The sequence below is a fragment of the Carlito syrichta genome, unplaced genomic scaffold (genome assembly GCF_000164805.1).
Source record: "Carlito syrichta isolate Samal-C Ts95f unplaced genomic scaffold, Tarsius_syrichta-2.0.1 Scaffold303175, whole genome shotgun sequence".
In the NCBI taxonomy this organism is placed as follows: domain Eukaryota; kingdom Metazoa; phylum Chordata; class Mammalia; order Primates; family Tarsiidae; genus Carlito; species Carlito syrichta.
In genome coordinates, this window is record NW_007247271.1 from 102,934 (window position 1) to 119,190 (window position 16,257).

Below are 16,257 nucleotides of genomic sequence, written 5' to 3' on the forward strand. Positions count from 1 at the left end.
AAAAAAAAAAATTCAGGTAGAGACCAGGGTAAAGAAGAGAGAGAACACCACGTAGTCATACATTAGCAAACTTTAAAAGGCTCATTGAAAGAGTGTGAAAATCAGTAGCAAGAACATGGAACCAATCGTGCTACCCATTAAAAGGACTGGATTAAAAAAATATGGTACATATACACCATGGAATATTATGCAGCCATAAAAAAGAACAAAATCATGAACTTCACAGCAACCTATATGGACTTAGAGTCTATAATACTGAGTGCTCTTTCACAGAAACAAAGACCTGAGTATCACATGTTCTCACTCATAAGCAGACCTTGAACGATTATCATAATACTATAAGAAAAGGAGTGGCAGTTCTGGAAAACTGCTGGGAGGGGAGCAGGGAAGCGGGATTGGCAGTAGTGGGAATCTGCCTGGGGAAGGGGGGGCACACCTCATCCACAAGAATACCTGCATAAGAACATGTGTATACCTAACCCTGAATTGTAATCCACATCTTTAAAAGAAAAAAAAAGAAAAGAAAAAAAAGAGTGTGAAAATCATACATTTGAAAGAGATCCCATTATACAGTGAAATATTAATAATCTACCATTTTCATTAAGACTTTAGTTTTTCCTACCTCTTGATGAAAGACACTATCTCATTATGAAAAACTGTTTCTTCCTTGTTTTCAGAGCCAACCACAAATACTATTGTATCCTTATACACTTAGGCAGGGTTTTTCTAGAGCAGAATGCTAGACATTGATTTTTTTCATGACCCTGGAGCCAGTGTTCAGTGGCTGTCCCTAACACACCACAGGCCTGGGTTAAATGACGCTCATGAAATTAATCTCTGGTGCACTCAGCACCTTCACCAGTACCACAGGGGATCTTTTTCTCTCCATGTCTCCTGCTCAGGGCCTTAGCTTCCCAGAGGCCCCTAACTTGAAAAACCTCCCACTCCAGAGAAGAGGCATGATCTTGGGAGGAATGAGCAGCAGAATCACTAGGGGTAGGTCTGGGGGAGGCTGAATAAACACATTGAACTATAACTTCTTTGACCACCTTCTGAATAAGTCTGAATCTTGTGTCCATGCTCCTTACTTTCTCTAATGTCTTTTCATCATAGTCTTAATCATTGCGGTAACCAATTACCTTCCCATTTGTAGAAAAGGTGCCATTTTTTGGAAAAAAGAGGGAGAAACGATCATCAGTCTTCTGCTGTGAAATGAAATTATTTTACTGTCTCTACCTCCAAAATCTGCTTATTTATATTTTACTCCTCCTCCCCAAGTCCACTGGGACATCATCAATTAACTCCCATAAAGAGGTTAACCAGCAGCCACCGATTTTTTTTCACTTACCTCCCTTCTGGGGTTTTCCAGATTTTCCTGATCATAAGAATCACCTGTGGATTTTGTTAAGCATACACTACCCAGGCTCCTCCTCTAGAGAGTCTGGTTCAGCAGCTTTTGGGTGGGACCCAGGAATCTGTGTTATTAACGAGAGCCCCATGCAATCCTTTGGATCAAGGAAGTTGGGGAAACACTAACCTATAATGTATTTCAGATGCCTCAGGTTATAACACAAAGGCAATACATGAATCAGTACTAATTGCAAACACTACCCACTACTGGTGCAGAGTTTGATCATTAAATTCACCTGTTATGGAGAAACGTTGAAAAGATAAATGTTGACCAGATCTCAGAAAATCTGAGTTCTCAATCTGGTCCCTAACACTCAGTTGTCAAAACTTGAACAAATTGCTTTACCTCAGTTTCCCTATCTGTAAAATCCCAAGTGCTTTACAATGTAACATTCTTATTAAATGATTACTCCCTCCGACCCAGAAATTCTACTTCTAGAAATTTATCCTGAGGGTTAATCAAGGAAATGTGCAAGAATGTTCATTATGTTATTGTTTAGAATGATGGAAAATTGGAAGCCACTTTAGTGCTCATAATTAAGATAAAGTCAGATAGACACCAATTTATCTCAACGTTGAATACTATGCAACCTTAAAATGGTAATGAAGCACTTTATATTTGGTATGTTATAAAGTGGTAATAGCAGATTACAAAACTATTTAAACTTTGCTCCCAGGTTTCTTTTTTATTCTGTTGTGTGTGATGTTTGCTGAAAAACTCTGTAAAGTTTCTCCCCTAAATATTAGCAATGGCGAGATGACTGGTGACTTTTACCTTTTCTCTATATCCTTCTGTAATTGTCTGCATTTTTTTGTAGTAAGTTTAAACATTTATACTTGGCGGGTCAATAATGCTGCATATATATATATTTTTAAAATGCTCTTCTTCATGCACATTGCCAGGGCAATTTCCACAATAGCTGGGAGACTAGAGATTGCTTAAAGAAAATGTTTAGTGGCATGAACAAGACACGTTTTTTCCACAATAAGACCCACCACTTGTTTTCACACTGCATTGGAGTTATAAATATTTTGTCCAAAAGATCCTAATTTGTCCCAAAGTTACAGTAAAAACACCAGTTCACTCCTCTGGAGTCAGTTTCAGGAACTCTGATTTCATGCCTGACCTAGACGCAGCTGGCAGAAGACACAAGGCAAGTGTCAGGAAGTTCAGATGCCACGTCCCAAACGCTTCTCTTTCAGCTGAGAGGGTAGGGACAAGATTCAGGTGCCCCCAATAGGGAGAGGGCGGGGTCCCAGCTAACATCCTGCTATAAAAGCACAGAGCAGCCCACCCTCTACCCGGTTGATCTGGTAGTGTCTTCTACCATGGTGTGCTGGCAGAGAGGAGATTCTGGGATTCCCCCAGGCTGGTTCAACCCAGTTGGGAGGTGAGTAATTCTGTGAGCAGAGGGAGGGTATGTGATGGCCTTGTTTGCTTAAGTTTGTTTTTCCTTAACTGTCTCTTCATCTGTGTCCCCTTCCAGCACCTACAAGTTGATTTCTTTTTTCTTCGTCCTTGTGACTTCAGTGAACTCAATTGGTGTTTCTCACTTGGTGAATTCTGCCTTTCCAGGTATGTCTCTTGGGTGAGGGAAGTGCCCTTAACAGAGTAAACAGGTTGCAGCTAGAGGGCCTAGCTGGCCAGGAAACACAAGCCTGGATCAGTCGATTTCTCACCCTTTTCCTTACATTGGAAAGATCAGGTCGCTGGATCTTTCCACTGTTTACCTCTGGACTTGCTGTGCCAGCTAAACACAAGAATTCCAAAAGTCACCTGCACTCCTTTCTAGTCCTTCACTGCAGCAAGCTTTATGGTCTCCACACAATAGCACACCTCATCTCCAGGAGAAGCAGCAGTGCTCAGACAAAATCTCAGGCTTTAAAAAAGCATCAACATAACAGGCAAAACCAAAGATGCTCACTTGACACTCACCTGGGCCAGAGGTCAGAGTGGCAGATTGACAAAACTTGGTGTTAAAAGTGCAGACCTGGGCTTACCCAGGACTTCTTTATCTTCAGTTTGAAAAATCTGCTTTATACCACTGTTCTTCAGACTTATCTCTATCAGTTTCACTGTCAAGGTTCTGACTGACTTCTTTACAGACATGTTTGTCAACACCCATCTATGCTTATTCCTGGAATGCATCAGGTAGCCCTGGGTGCTTGAAACTTTCCTTACAGTTCTTGGTATATCATATTATAGTCATCTGTCCTTGTCAACCATTTGTGGTTTCCCAAGGGTAAGGAGCAATCCTTGCCTCACTCAACTGGCATCCTTCCCTATGCCTATAGCTGGGGGGCGGGGTTCTCTCCATACACTTCTGCAGGAATTACACATCTTATAGTTCGTGAAGACCCCAAACACTTCCTCTGCTCTTCAGGCACTGTCATTTGCAGTGAAAATGAAATAACAGTGGAGTTTCCAAGCGATCTTAGCACCAAGAAATGGCATGCATTCGTGGTGGGTAAGTAACGTATATTATCTCATTTTAGTCCTCACTATTAAAGAGTCCTCGGCTAGGGATCCATCCCATCTGTTTGGGGAGCTGAGTACCCAAATTTTTTCAGCAACTGGCATCCAATACCTATTATGCTATAGGGGTCCCTGATTTGCATAAGCCCACCAAGAGTGGAACAACCTGTCTTTCCTTGAAAGTGTGACATATCAGAATCTCCTGGGAAACTTCTGGCTATAAGTCACAGCATCTTAAAACTAAAGTCTTATCACCCAGTTGAATCAAAAGTAGTGATTGAAGTACTTTAGAAACAGATTGGTAGTCTTGTTGGCTCTGTAGATTTAGCTGACAGTCACTAAAATATACTTCTTAGCCATCCTATCTAACCTGCTCTGTAGATCCCCTTGGTCTAGACATGCCAAACTGCCCTTATGTCCTGGATCCAGAAAAGCTCACCCTGAGGGCTCCTTATGACAACTGTACCAAAAGAGTGGTAAGTAACTGCTTTGAGGAGTGATCTGGGAAGCAATAGTTATTGGTAGTAGACCTGGCGGTGGTTAAGAACTTACCCACTAGAGTAGACCAGTGGCTCTCAAACAGAAGACATTGGGTTTTGTGGATGTGAAATTTTTTTTTTTTTTTTTAATAACTTACTCCGAAAACACTTGGAAAGGTCTGGAGATGTCTTAGGCTATTACAACTTAGGGAAGGGGAGCTGCTGTTGGTATCTAATAGGCACAAACCAAAATGCCGCCAGATAAGTAACATAACCCAAGGGTGCCCTGGCTCTGTAATACTGAATTATCAGGCTTGAAATATCAGTGTTGTGGTTGAGAAAGCATGGGGCTTGAGCCCTCAAGTCCCTGTTTTGCCCCAATCTAGATGTGATCTTGAGAAAATTACTTAACTTTTTCAAGCCTCTGTTTTCCAATTGGAAAGTGGGAATAATGGTACCTGCTCTACAGGGTAACTAAAGATGATTATTATTATTATCATCATTATTATTATTTTGAGTTGGAGTCTCACTCTATCGCCCAGGCTGGAGTGCAGTGGCCGCTCCCGGTCACCGCAGCCTCGACCTGCTGGGCTCCGGCGATCCTTCCGCTTCAGCCTTCCAAGTAGCTGGAACTACAGGCGCGCGCTACTACGCCCGGCTAATTTTTTTTGATTTATTGTAGAGACGAGGTCTCGCCAAGTTGCCCTGGCAGGTCTCGAACCCACGGGCTCAGGCAGTCCACTCAACCTCAGCCTCCCAAGGTGCGGGATTACAGGCTGAGCCACCGAGCCCGGCAACGAATATTAAACAGATGAAGAACCTGGATCCAATAAATGATCAAACATGAACTATTTTGATCTGTAATCCCCATGTAGGATGGAAAGCTACTTGAGTGCTGGCAAATAGAGACCCTCTAGCCTGTAAAAACAGGTGTTAGAAGGCAAACAGCAGCTCAACAGCAAGGATTTCTCTTGTCACGTAACAGTATAGCCAATCAGGGTTATCAGGAGCAATACAATCAACTTGTGTAAGCAGTTCTCAAGCTCTAGTGTGAAGAATCACCTGAAGAAACTGAAATTTGAGTTTAATTGACTAGTTGACAGAGGTCTAGGATGAGTTCTGGGAATCTACATATCTAGCAGGTTATACAAGTAATCTCCAGTCTAAGTTGTAAAGATGCATTCTTAGATTCTGCTCTGTAAACAAGCTTGAACTGTAAGTCATCTGGTGTAAGGTCCTCTGTGAATGACCAATGATGTAATCATGTGCCCTTTCTGACATTTGTGATTAAACTTGGCCCTTTTCAAATAGACCTTCCTGGCCGGGCTTGGTGGCTCAGTCTGTAATCCGCACTTTGGGAGGCTGAGGTGAGTGGATTGTCTAAGCCCGTGGATTCAAGACCAGCCCAGGGGACTTGGCAAGACCTGTCTCTATAATAAATAAAACATTAGCTGAGCGTGGTAGTTCCAGCTACTTGGAAGATTGATGCAGAAGGATTGCTGGAGCCCAGCAGGTCGACACTGAGGTGGCCGTGAGTGTGTCACTGCATTCCAGCCTGGGTGACAGAGTAAGACTCCAACTCAAAAAAATAAAATAAAATAATAAAATAAAATAGACCTCCCAATATTAGGGGATTAATTGTATTCCCCTAGACCAAGGGTCTGCAAACTATATCCTATGGATGGCAAAATCCGGTCTCTGGCCTTTTTAAACTGTCCTTGAACTAAGAATGTTTTTATTTTTACATCTCTGTAGATCGTAAGTGAGCTATGGCTTATACATGACCCATAGAGGCTAAAATAGTTAACGCTTAACACAAAATGGTTGGCCAACCTCTGTTTTAGACTTGTTCCCTGAGGTAAAGAGTAAGGGCAGAGATGGCTTTCTCTAGCACCCCCCACACAATGGCTGCTACTTAGGTGCTTAATAAATGCATTTGAATAGCTTGGGTAGAGGCATCATACTGACCCTATTCAGACATCAAGTTCAGTTTGTATTTCCTTTATATCTCCCCTAACTCTTGATGCTCTCATGTTCTGTCATCATGAGTCTTTACTAAGATATTACAGTGCCCTAGCTAGAGTCTCTTGGTTGTAAGAACAGGGTACCTTCCAGCACTTGTGGTACTGGTAACTTTAACGGTTTTGCCACTCAGTTAAGTCAGATGGTACTCTGGAATCACCTTTCCCATGGAGGTATCAGCACTTCCTTTGTTCTTACTATGCTATTTGTACACAGCTTGGTGGGTACCAGATGACCATCAGATTCATGAACAGCAGTACTGCTTTAAGAAACAGGGCTGTCATGTATCAGTTCTTCTGTCCAACTATGCAAGTAGAAGAGACCCATGGGCTTTCAGAATCTACAGTCTGCAAGAAAGATTCCATGTCTGTGAGTGAAATAAGTTGGTTGCTGGGGAATATGACTGCTGCAGGGGAGAATATAATGGTGTTCTAGACAGAGCAGGGCTTAGAAATTGAACTAGGATTTAATCCTGTATTCACTGCTTATTTGCTTGAGTTATTTTTTTTCCAACTAGTAAAAGATTACACATTTAAGAACTTGGGATCCCAACTTTTTAACCACCCTGAGGCTGTGTTTCTAGGTCCCAAGTGATGAAACAATAGGGTGGCTCCAAGAATTTGCTGAGAGGGTATATATGGCACTTAGCCCATCGTGCCTGGCAATAGAAAATATTCCATTGGTAGCTGTAATCACATCAATAATCACTTGACAAACTGAAGACCTACCATGTTCTAGGACCTATACCAGTTACAAGCTATAACAAATGAGCTAAACAGCTTAATCATATTCTCCTAGAACTTATTGTCTAATATAGCTAATGTCAGTAATAGATAACTAAAAGTAACACTGATATAAAAGTAACATCACAACAATGGATTTCTATAATGCTTGAGTTATTTTTTTTCCAACTAGTAAAAGATTACACATTTAAGAACTTGGGATCCCAACTTACAGCTAGAAGGGAACTTAGAACTTTCAGTTGCCTTTGGGCATCAGAAGTTCAAAGAGGTAAAAGATATCTAAGGGCACAGTCAGGATTCATGACTGGTCCTGTGTCTTTCCTACTGCATCTCACAACCAGGCCTCTTGGTGTGATAACAGCAATCTTTCTGCGTGTCTTCTACATATAAGCAAGGTAGTATGACTTCAGAAACATTCTCCTCTGAATCAAAGTCTCACATCAAGATTCTCACTTTTTCTTCCAGTTTTCCTTGCCACGGGTTTTCTCTGGCTTGGCTGATGACATTGAGGTATGAAAGCAATTTCTACAGTTAGACCCTATGACAGGTATGGTGGCTTATGCCTATAATCCAAACACTATAAGAGGCTGAGGTGGGAGGCTTGCTTGAGCCCAGGAGTTCGAGACCACCCTGGGCAACATAGCAAGATCTTATCTCTACCCCCTCAAAAAAGGTGGTGTGTGCCTATAGCTCTAGCTACTTGAGAGGCTGAGGTGGGAGGATTGCCTGAATTGTGGAGGTTGAAGCTGTGTTGAGCCGTGATTATACCACCGCACTCCAGTATGGGTGACAGAGTGAGACCCCCAACTCAAACAAAATAAAACTAGACTTTTACTAACCTTTAACTCTGTGTTAAAGGTGACTTTAACCTGACAAAACATTAGACCTCAATAGTCAAGGCCAAGTGAGCACCAGACCTCTAAACAGAGTTTTTGACTTTAGGAAACTATTCAGCTGGGATGGAGTGTTGAGGTTGGTGATGGTGTAAGAGCCAAAACTCTGACCCTGCCAGAGGCCATGAATCAAGGCTTTGGTCTTCTGATTGAAAACCACAAGATGACCTTCCATGTGTCATTCAATGCCACTGGAGTGACTCACTATATGGTAGGTGTAAAGACTTTTGTGCCACCACCTAATCATAGGCCAGTACTCCTAGATCCAAGGGCAATCTCAGTCATGTCTTCAAATTAATTGATAATATAACATATTCAAGTACTAATGCCTTCTAAGTGCCAAACACTTTTCTGGGTACTAAAGATATGGCTCTTACCTTAATCTGGTCTCCCTTTCCTATAGACTTAAATCTATGGCCTAATGTAGAAGAAATGTACTCTTATGAATTAAGAATTCTGTTTCGGTTGCTGTTGTTCTATATTTTATATTACAGTAGATATTGGTGATTTCCAGGCTAAAAATCAAGACATTATATTAAATGGATTAATGTGTTAAAATACTTAGGACAGGTTCTGGCACATGAGTGCTCAAATGTCAGTCACTTTAACAAGAACAGTACTGTTTCATATTAAGAATACAAACAGATTAAAGCTTAGCAACATTCTCTTGCTGTTGATACTATAAAATAGTCATGGAATTAAGCCAACTCTTATTTCCGCTTAGAAATGTTCAGTCACAGGTGATATCCATAGACAACCCTAGTCTTCCAGAGATTAGAAGACAAAGATTAAGACTAGGGCACCTCCAGAACAGTCACTGGGCAAAATGGTGCCCAAATACTTCAGTATATGCTTATCCTGACGATTCTTATGGGTTAGAGATTGAAGTAAACCAATGTCTTTGAAAATACTGTTTTCTACCCCCAGCAAGGTAACAGTCATCTCTACATGGTGTTTTTGAAGCTTATGTTTGTATCTCCCGGGCAGAAGGTAATCTTCTCATCACAAGCTATTTGTGCACCAGGTGAGGCTCCAAGTAGCTGCATTGTCAGTTGTGGGAGACATAATTCTGGGGCTTAATCAAGGCTGGTGATGGGCATTCTGTTGGCCATTTCTTTCAGATCCTGTGTCCTGTAATGCCACACACCTGACTGTCACCATACCAGAGTTTCCTGGGAAGCTTAAGTTAGTGAACTTTGAAAACAGGAACATCATTGTGAGCCAGTTGCATGACAATGGGATTGATTTTGAAGTGACAAATGGCTTGAGATTGCATTTCAGCAAAACTCTTCTGAAAACAAAAGTATGTTTCATTATCTACTGTTCCATTATTCCTGAACTCTACAAGATCCTGATGTATCCTGATTACTCTTGTGGGTAATCCTGATAACAGCTGATGACTTGCTCACAAACTCTAATTGCTAACACAATAGACTCAAATGTTAGAAGGTCTCATCTTATCTTAAGTGAATTTTCAAGTAACTGAAGTTCACTCTTTAAATACAAACCTCTTTAAACTCTATAATAGAAGTTTTCTTAGACTCACTGAATAATCTATTTTTCAAATACCTAATGACTGTCAGGTATGATGGCTCATGCCTGTAATACCAGCATTTTGGGAGGTCAGGGAGGGAGGATTGCTTGAGCCCAGGAGTTCAAGAACAGCCTAGGTAACATAATGAGACTTCATCTCTACAAAAACAGTTAATCAGCCAGGCATGGTGGCAAGTGCCTATAGTCCCAGCTACTTGGGAGGCTGAGGCAGAAGGATCTCCTGAGCCCAGGAGATCAAGGCTATGGTGAGCTGTGATTATGCTCTTCCAGCCCAGGCAACAGAATGAGACCCCAACTCAAATGAACAAACAAACCTAATGATGAACCTCTGTTATGTTCTACTAAGAAGAAGGCAGCTTGATCTAAAAAGGGTCCTATATTGTCCTCGTTGAGGATGGTCTTAGCTAGAGGAATTGCTAGGCATACCCGAGAATTTTGTTGGGTATATATATCTTGCAATAGTATTGTGCAACATCTATAGAGTCCTTTTGACTCACACTTGTCTTAGTGATATCCATAGTCAACACTATTCTTTGGAATTTGATCTGTTGATTCAAGCTTTAGTGACTAAGTGACAAAGACTAAGCAGTGCTGGGTACTTCAGGGCATGAATTTAAAGCAATAAGTTTCCTGCCTGGGGAAACATCCTGATCTCGAAGTGATAGGGTCTGTCTTGTATTGGTTTAAAGGGAAACCAGATAAGTCTGAGTACGCCCTGTGAGTATTTGGTGGGCTTCCTTCCTGCCTCCCTGTGACTACTCTGGGCCCCAGGCAGGCTGTCGCTGTTCATTGACATTCTTCTCTCATTTCAGTCCTCTGAAAAATGCCTACTCGATCAGTTCTATGTCTCTTCACTCAAGCTGACCTTTTACCTGCGAAAGGAGACAGTCTCCATGGTGATTTATCCTGAGTGTCTCTGTGAGTCACCGGTTTCTATAGGTAAAGGCCTTTTATTAAATTCTCAACATTTTTCTCACTTGGCTCTTTCTGTACATGTGGAAAAATGTATAGAAGGTTATATGCTGATAAATTGCTTATGGTTTAAAAAAACTAAAGACTAGTCAGATCAGAAACAGTCTAACTACTATAACAGAACCTTAAGTATACTATTTCTAAAATAGCCGTATAGAAGGTCATATGCTGATAAATTGCTTGTGGTTTGAAGAAACTAAAGACTAGTCAGATCAGAAACAATCTAACTGCTATAACAGGACCTTAAGTATACTATTTCTAAGATAGTCATACAGGTAGAGCTCACTATAACTATTTCATATGTAAGTAACCTAGGTATTTTGGGTTAGGGGGCTTGAGCCCACTGCCTAGGCAAGAATGTTCAAACCTCTAATTAGAAGGACTATAAAAAGCTTAAAAAGACTTTCCCCAAACTCCTAAAAATTCCCCAAAAGGAATAGAGTATTTCTTCTTGGTGTCAGCATTGCCTCTGCCCTGTGTTTTTGTTTACCCTGATCTGTGTCAGTTCAAACCAAATGGAAGAAAAAAAGTTCCTGCCTCAATTTTTCCCTGAAATGACGGGATTCATAAGTGTTGAAAGAAGGGACAAAATAACACAGACTCTATACTTAAAGCCATATTAAACCTGATCTTAAGTTACTTCAGCTCTTTACTAGGGTTTTCTCACTGGCCTCTTAGTCTATGTTGTATTTCTATCCATGTCTTCAGGTCCCTCTTAAATAAAAAATCTACCCGTTCTCTCACATAGAGTAGCTTAACTGTTTCAGCTCCCCTTGCAATTCAAGTACCTATCAAGGTATTTTCCCAAACAAAGACTTAAGACACATTCTGGTACCTCCTGCCAAATGAAAATGTCTTCCTCATAACACAGTATCACATGGCAGATGCTTATTTTCTCTAAACCTTCACCACTGTCTAGTTACAGGTGAGCTGTGTACCCAGGATGGATTTATGGACTTTGAGGTCTACAGTCACCAAACAAAACCAGCTCTCAACTTGGGTACCCTCAGGGTGGGAAACTCATCCTGCCAACCTGTCTTCAAGGCTCAGTCCCAGGGGATAGTACGATTTCACATACCCCTGAATGGCTGTGGGACGAGATATAAGGTGAGTGCTGGTGGATGGTAAGAATTTCAGACTTCTCTTTGAAGTGGTTGGCTGTTAACCAACTTTCTCTGGCATTTAAGTTTGAAGATGATAAAGTCATCTACGAAAACGAAATACATGCTCTCTGGACAGATCTTCCTCCAAGCAAAATATCCAGAGATAGCGAGTTCAGGTGTGATATAATCACTGCTTGAGTTTTTAAAGCTCTAGTTTAAATCCAAGCAATTTGTTAACCTAAACTTTGTCCCCCTCTACACACACACAAATTCTTACAGGATGACAGTGAAATGTTCTTACAGCAGAGATGACAGGCTACTAAACGTCAATGTCAAAAGTCTTCTTCCTCCAGTGGCCTCAGTGAAGCAAGGTCCACTTACCTTGATCCTGCAAGCCTACCCAGGTAAGAGACATTGCATCTGAGAAACTGTTTAAATATTCTTGGGTTCTCATCCCAAATAAACTTTCTGATGCTATCAGACTCATGGAACAGTGGTGACCCGTGAGCTTATGTTACAGCTATCAACTACCTGAGTGCTGAAGAGGTTTCCATTCCATTTCAGATAACTCCTACCAACAACCTTATGGGAACAACGAGTATCCTATAGTGAGATTCCTCCGCCAACCAATTTACATGGAAGTGAGAGTCCTAAACAGGGATGACCCCAACATCAAGCTAGTCTTAGATGACTGCTGGGCAACGTCCACCACAGACCCAGACTCTCTCCCCCAGTGGAATATTGTTGTGGATGGGTAGGTATTCTTTGTACTATATGGTTGCCAAGCTAGTCCATCAGAACTTGTCAATGATGGAGAAAATAAACCCTCATGGGCTTCAAGGGGGCCCTGATTTAGTCAAAGGCCCTGATTTAGTCCTTGTTACCTAGTAATTAGTCCTTGGTCTAATTAGGACTCATGCTAGCTTTCTTATTACCTTTTAATTTTTTTTTTTTTTTTTTTTTTTTTTTGAGTTGGAGTCTCACTCTGTTACCCAGACTGGAGTGCAGTGGCCGCTCCCGGTCACTGCAGCCTCAACCTGCTGGGCTCTGGTGATCCTTCCGCCTCAGCCTTCCGAGTAGCCGGAATTACAGGCATGCACTACCATGCCCAGCTGACTTTTTTATTTATTGTAGAGATGAGGTCTCGCCAAGTTGCCCAGGCGGGTCTCAAACCTGCGGGCTCAGGCAATCCACTCACCTCAGCCTCCCTAAGTGCGGGATTACAGGCTGAGCCACTGAGCCCGGTTTACCTTTTAATCTTAAGGAATGGGATTCCCACCCCACTCCAACCCTTACCCCCAGAATTATGACTCTAATACGCTAGTCTTCATCTGGAGATTAAATAGATTTCCATTTCCTATCCATTAATTCAACATCTAGCACTGTGCCTGGCATATGGTATATATTCTACATGTAGTATTTGAGCCTCATCTCCCTATGAGGGAGCCACTCACTAGCCATCTCATTTCATGAAGTGAAGTTAGCTTGCTGCTTAACAACTAGCCCAAAGCAATATGAAATAGTGAAGCTGGGATTAGAATACCCATCTGACTCTAGAACCTGATCACTGTGATGCTGAGGTTGTGACTACCCATACTTGTACATATAGATGTTTATCTTCACAGCTCAGCCTGTAGATAGAACTGTACCTTAGCTTTCTTGAAGCTCTTAACCTCCAGGTACATTCCTGCCTTAGGGCCATGTGTAGCCAGTGAATTTATGTGGCTCATTCCTTCATCTCACTAAACACCTGGTCAAATGTCCCCCTTCTCCACGGGACCTACCCTGGCCCTCCTTACTCCTCACCCTGGTCTAACTCTTTTTTTGACATTTACTACCTAGCCTGTGTTTATAGAATCACCCCCTGCTAGCATGTAAAATTAGAAAACGGCAGGGGTTCTTTACTTCTGTCACCTATACATTTTGCCTGAGATATGTCACTCATGGAAATAAGCCAGTGTCTTCTGAGATGATACGTATAACTTGTACCTCTGGAAGACTTTAATTGGAAAACAGGTGCCTTTTAAAATACATAGTTGAAAAATATAGCACGTACAACTCATAGAACTATTGTATAGGTCAGGTAAGCAAGAGGTACATTAAGCAAAACAAAGATACAGGTAGAAGGTAGACATAGCAGTAGTCCTGAAAGTGTTACATGTGACTGAATTTGAGCAAACATGAAACTGGACTCTGGGTTGCCTCTGACTGATAATGCTGTGTCTCCTAGCTGTGCATACAACTTGGACAACTACCAAACTAACTTCCACCCAGTTGGTTCCTCTGTGACCCATCCTGATCACTACCAGAGGTTTGACGTGAAGACCTTTGCCTTTGTATCAGAAACCCAGGCACTTTCTAGTCTGGTAAGTGGTCAAGAAGTCACCATGGGCAAGCTAAACATTAGTGCAGCAACTAAACATTAATGACTCCACTTAACTCTTCTTCCTTCTCCAGATCTACTTCCACTGCAGCACCTTAATCTGCAATCAGCTCTCTCCTGACTCCCCTCTATGTTCTGTGACTTGCCCTGTATCAGCTAGGCTCAGGCGAGGTAAAAACTTCAAATCCCTGTTTATTACTCCCAGCAAGCTTCAACTTTTCAAATTTGAAATTTTTTAAACAATGGATAAGATTCTTAGTACCAAGAGCCCAGGAAGTCTCTTCTTGGCCCAGCTTGCTGTATTTATATGATGAATTGGAGATGGGCGGGTTCTTGTTTAGTTCTATAGACAAGCTCTTTGAGGATTCATCCTGGTTTTTTTACAGCAAAAGGCAAAGGCAGCCGGGCTCGGTGGCTCAGCCTGTAATCCCACGCCTTTGGGAGGCTGAGGTGAGTGGATTGCCTGAGCCCGCGGGTTCGAGACCCGCCTGGGCAGCGAGACCTCATCTCTACAATAAATCAAAAAATCAGCCGGGCGTGGTAGCACATGCCTGTAATTCCAGCCACTCGGAAGGCTGAGGCGGAAGGATCGCCGGAGCCCAGCAGGTCGAGGCTGCGGTGGCCGGAGCGGCCACTGCACTCCAGTCTGGGTGACCGAGTGAGACTCCAACTCAAAAAAAAAAAAAAAAAAAAAGGCAAAGGCAGGCAAAACTCCCTAAAAAACAGAATATTCCATAGAGTTTCTGCTTTTAAGCACCCTATTGACATACCTTTCTAACCACTCTTCCAGAAGTCACATACAAATTTGATCATCTTGCTCCAGCCACAGGGGTCACTGAAGAAGAGAAAATGACAGTCAGCCTCCCAGGACCCATTCTCCTGTTGTCAGATGACTCTTCATTCAGAGGTATAGATTTAAAGCCTTGGGTACTTCCTGAACTCAAGCTGTAAGCTTTTTATGCCAAGAGTTTAATGCTTATGCATAAATAGCACGTACTTGTGGTAAATCTAAACAGAAGAATAAAAGACAAAGTCTCCCTTTCCAAAGATAGGCTTCCATTAAGTCTCCTGTGTAGCTTTCTAGGAATCCCTTTTAACAGAAAGTAGGATCGTATATTCTATTCTATTACTTCTAATTTGTTTTAACCACCTTATGTTTGTACAAAGAAACCTACCTCACAGCTGACAGCTATATAGGATTCCACATGGCTCTACTGTAGCTGGTTTCTTCTTTCACAGACATCTACAGGTTACTTCTAATTTTTGTACCTACGTCATATTGAAATCCTTGCCAATTGACAAACTCAGGATATATTCCTATTAATAGCATCGATAGGTTAGAGGCATATGCGTCTTTTAACTTGTCACTGCCAAACTCAAATCTGTATGTTCCTGTTATTATCCTATGTCCTTATTGCAGATAATAGTCTTAATGAACAACCTGTGAGATTAATCACTCAGGGGATGGCTAACCATATCTGTTAGCTTCAGAATGTTATATTAAACAGGCTGAGAATCTCAGGTTCTTTCCAGGTGTCAGCCGCTCTGATCTGAGACTGGCAAAAGCAAGTGGGAACAGTGGGAGTGGAGCAGGGAAGGAGGAAGTTGGCTCACAAGGTAAGGTTATTTCCTGCTGCAAACTTCCCGAATAAACTCGTTGAGGCTTAGTTTCATACCCTTCTTGGGGGAGCCCTTAGATGGTAAGGCTTAAATCGTACCCATGTGACTTAAACATGATCTGATATTAAGACTTCAATGTCTGCTTCCTTTCCAGATATTGTGGGTGCCAAAGGGCATGGGACTGCTGGAGATGTTGCTATTAAAGCAGTGACTGTCATGGCTGCCATAGCAGGTGTGGTGGCAACTCTAGGCTTCATCAATTATCTGTGCAAGAAAAGAACCCTGATGTTAAATCACTAACCAGACTTTCAAATAAAGCAGTTGAAGTAAGCCTCTTGCTTCCTACATTCTCACTAAGATTAGATGACACAGTAGGATTGTTTCTCTCAGTCATTGTTCTTTCCTTCAATGATTGTTCAGTGTGGATACAGTACCTATCCACAATCCTCTGGACAGGCTTTGGTCTGAACACACGATTAGGGAAATTTGTGATTTGCTTTCTGTCATTTGACCTTTTCTGACCCCTCACCACTACACATGAATCCTCGGGCACTCCCAGTCAATAGTGGGGCTTAGCTACAGCCCACCTCTGAGGAAAACTT

At 41.9% G+C, this 16,257-nt stretch overlaps 1 protein-coding gene across 1 annotated transcript; it reads left to right on the forward strand.

The window, feature by feature from the left end:
- Positions 1-2,717: 2,717 nt before the first annotated feature.
- On the forward strand, positions 2,718-15,955 carry ZP2 (zona pellucida glycoprotein 2). Its single transcript, XM_008057970.2, has 19 exons — positions 2,718-2,801; positions 2,898-2,986; positions 3,795-3,878; positions 4,268-4,362; positions 6,604-6,756; positions 7,596-7,640; positions 8,073-8,234; positions 8,951-9,047; positions 9,145-9,326; positions 10,390-10,516; positions 11,469-11,656; positions 11,737-11,828; positions 11,932-12,056; positions 12,217-12,406; positions 13,883-14,018; positions 14,110-14,206; positions 14,859-14,942; positions 15,569-15,652; positions 15,810-15,955. The coding sequence occupies exons 1-19, from the start codon at positions 2,740-2,742 to the stop codon at positions 15,953-15,955; spliced, it is 2,238 nt and encodes a 745-aa protein (XP_008056161.1). The 5' UTR covers positions 2,718-2,739.
- The last annotated feature ends 302 nt before the right edge of the window (positions 15,956-16,257 follow it).

What these genes read in the sequence shown, in the direction of transcription:
- ZP2 (XM_008057970.2), top strand. Translation starts at nt 2,740, where the DNA reads ATGGTGTGCTGGCAGAGAGGAGATTCTGGGATTCCCCCAGGCTGGTTC. An exon ending in TGAGTCACCGGTTTCTATAG is followed by an intron (nt 10,517 to 11,468) that starts GTAAAGGCCTTT and finishes ACCACTGTCTAG; the next exon opens with TTACAGGTGAGCTGTGTACC. An exon ending in GATCCTGCAAGCCTACCCAG is followed by an intron (nt 12,057 to 12,216) that starts GTAAGAGACATT and finishes ATTCCATTTCAG; the next exon opens with ATAACTCCTACCAACAACCT.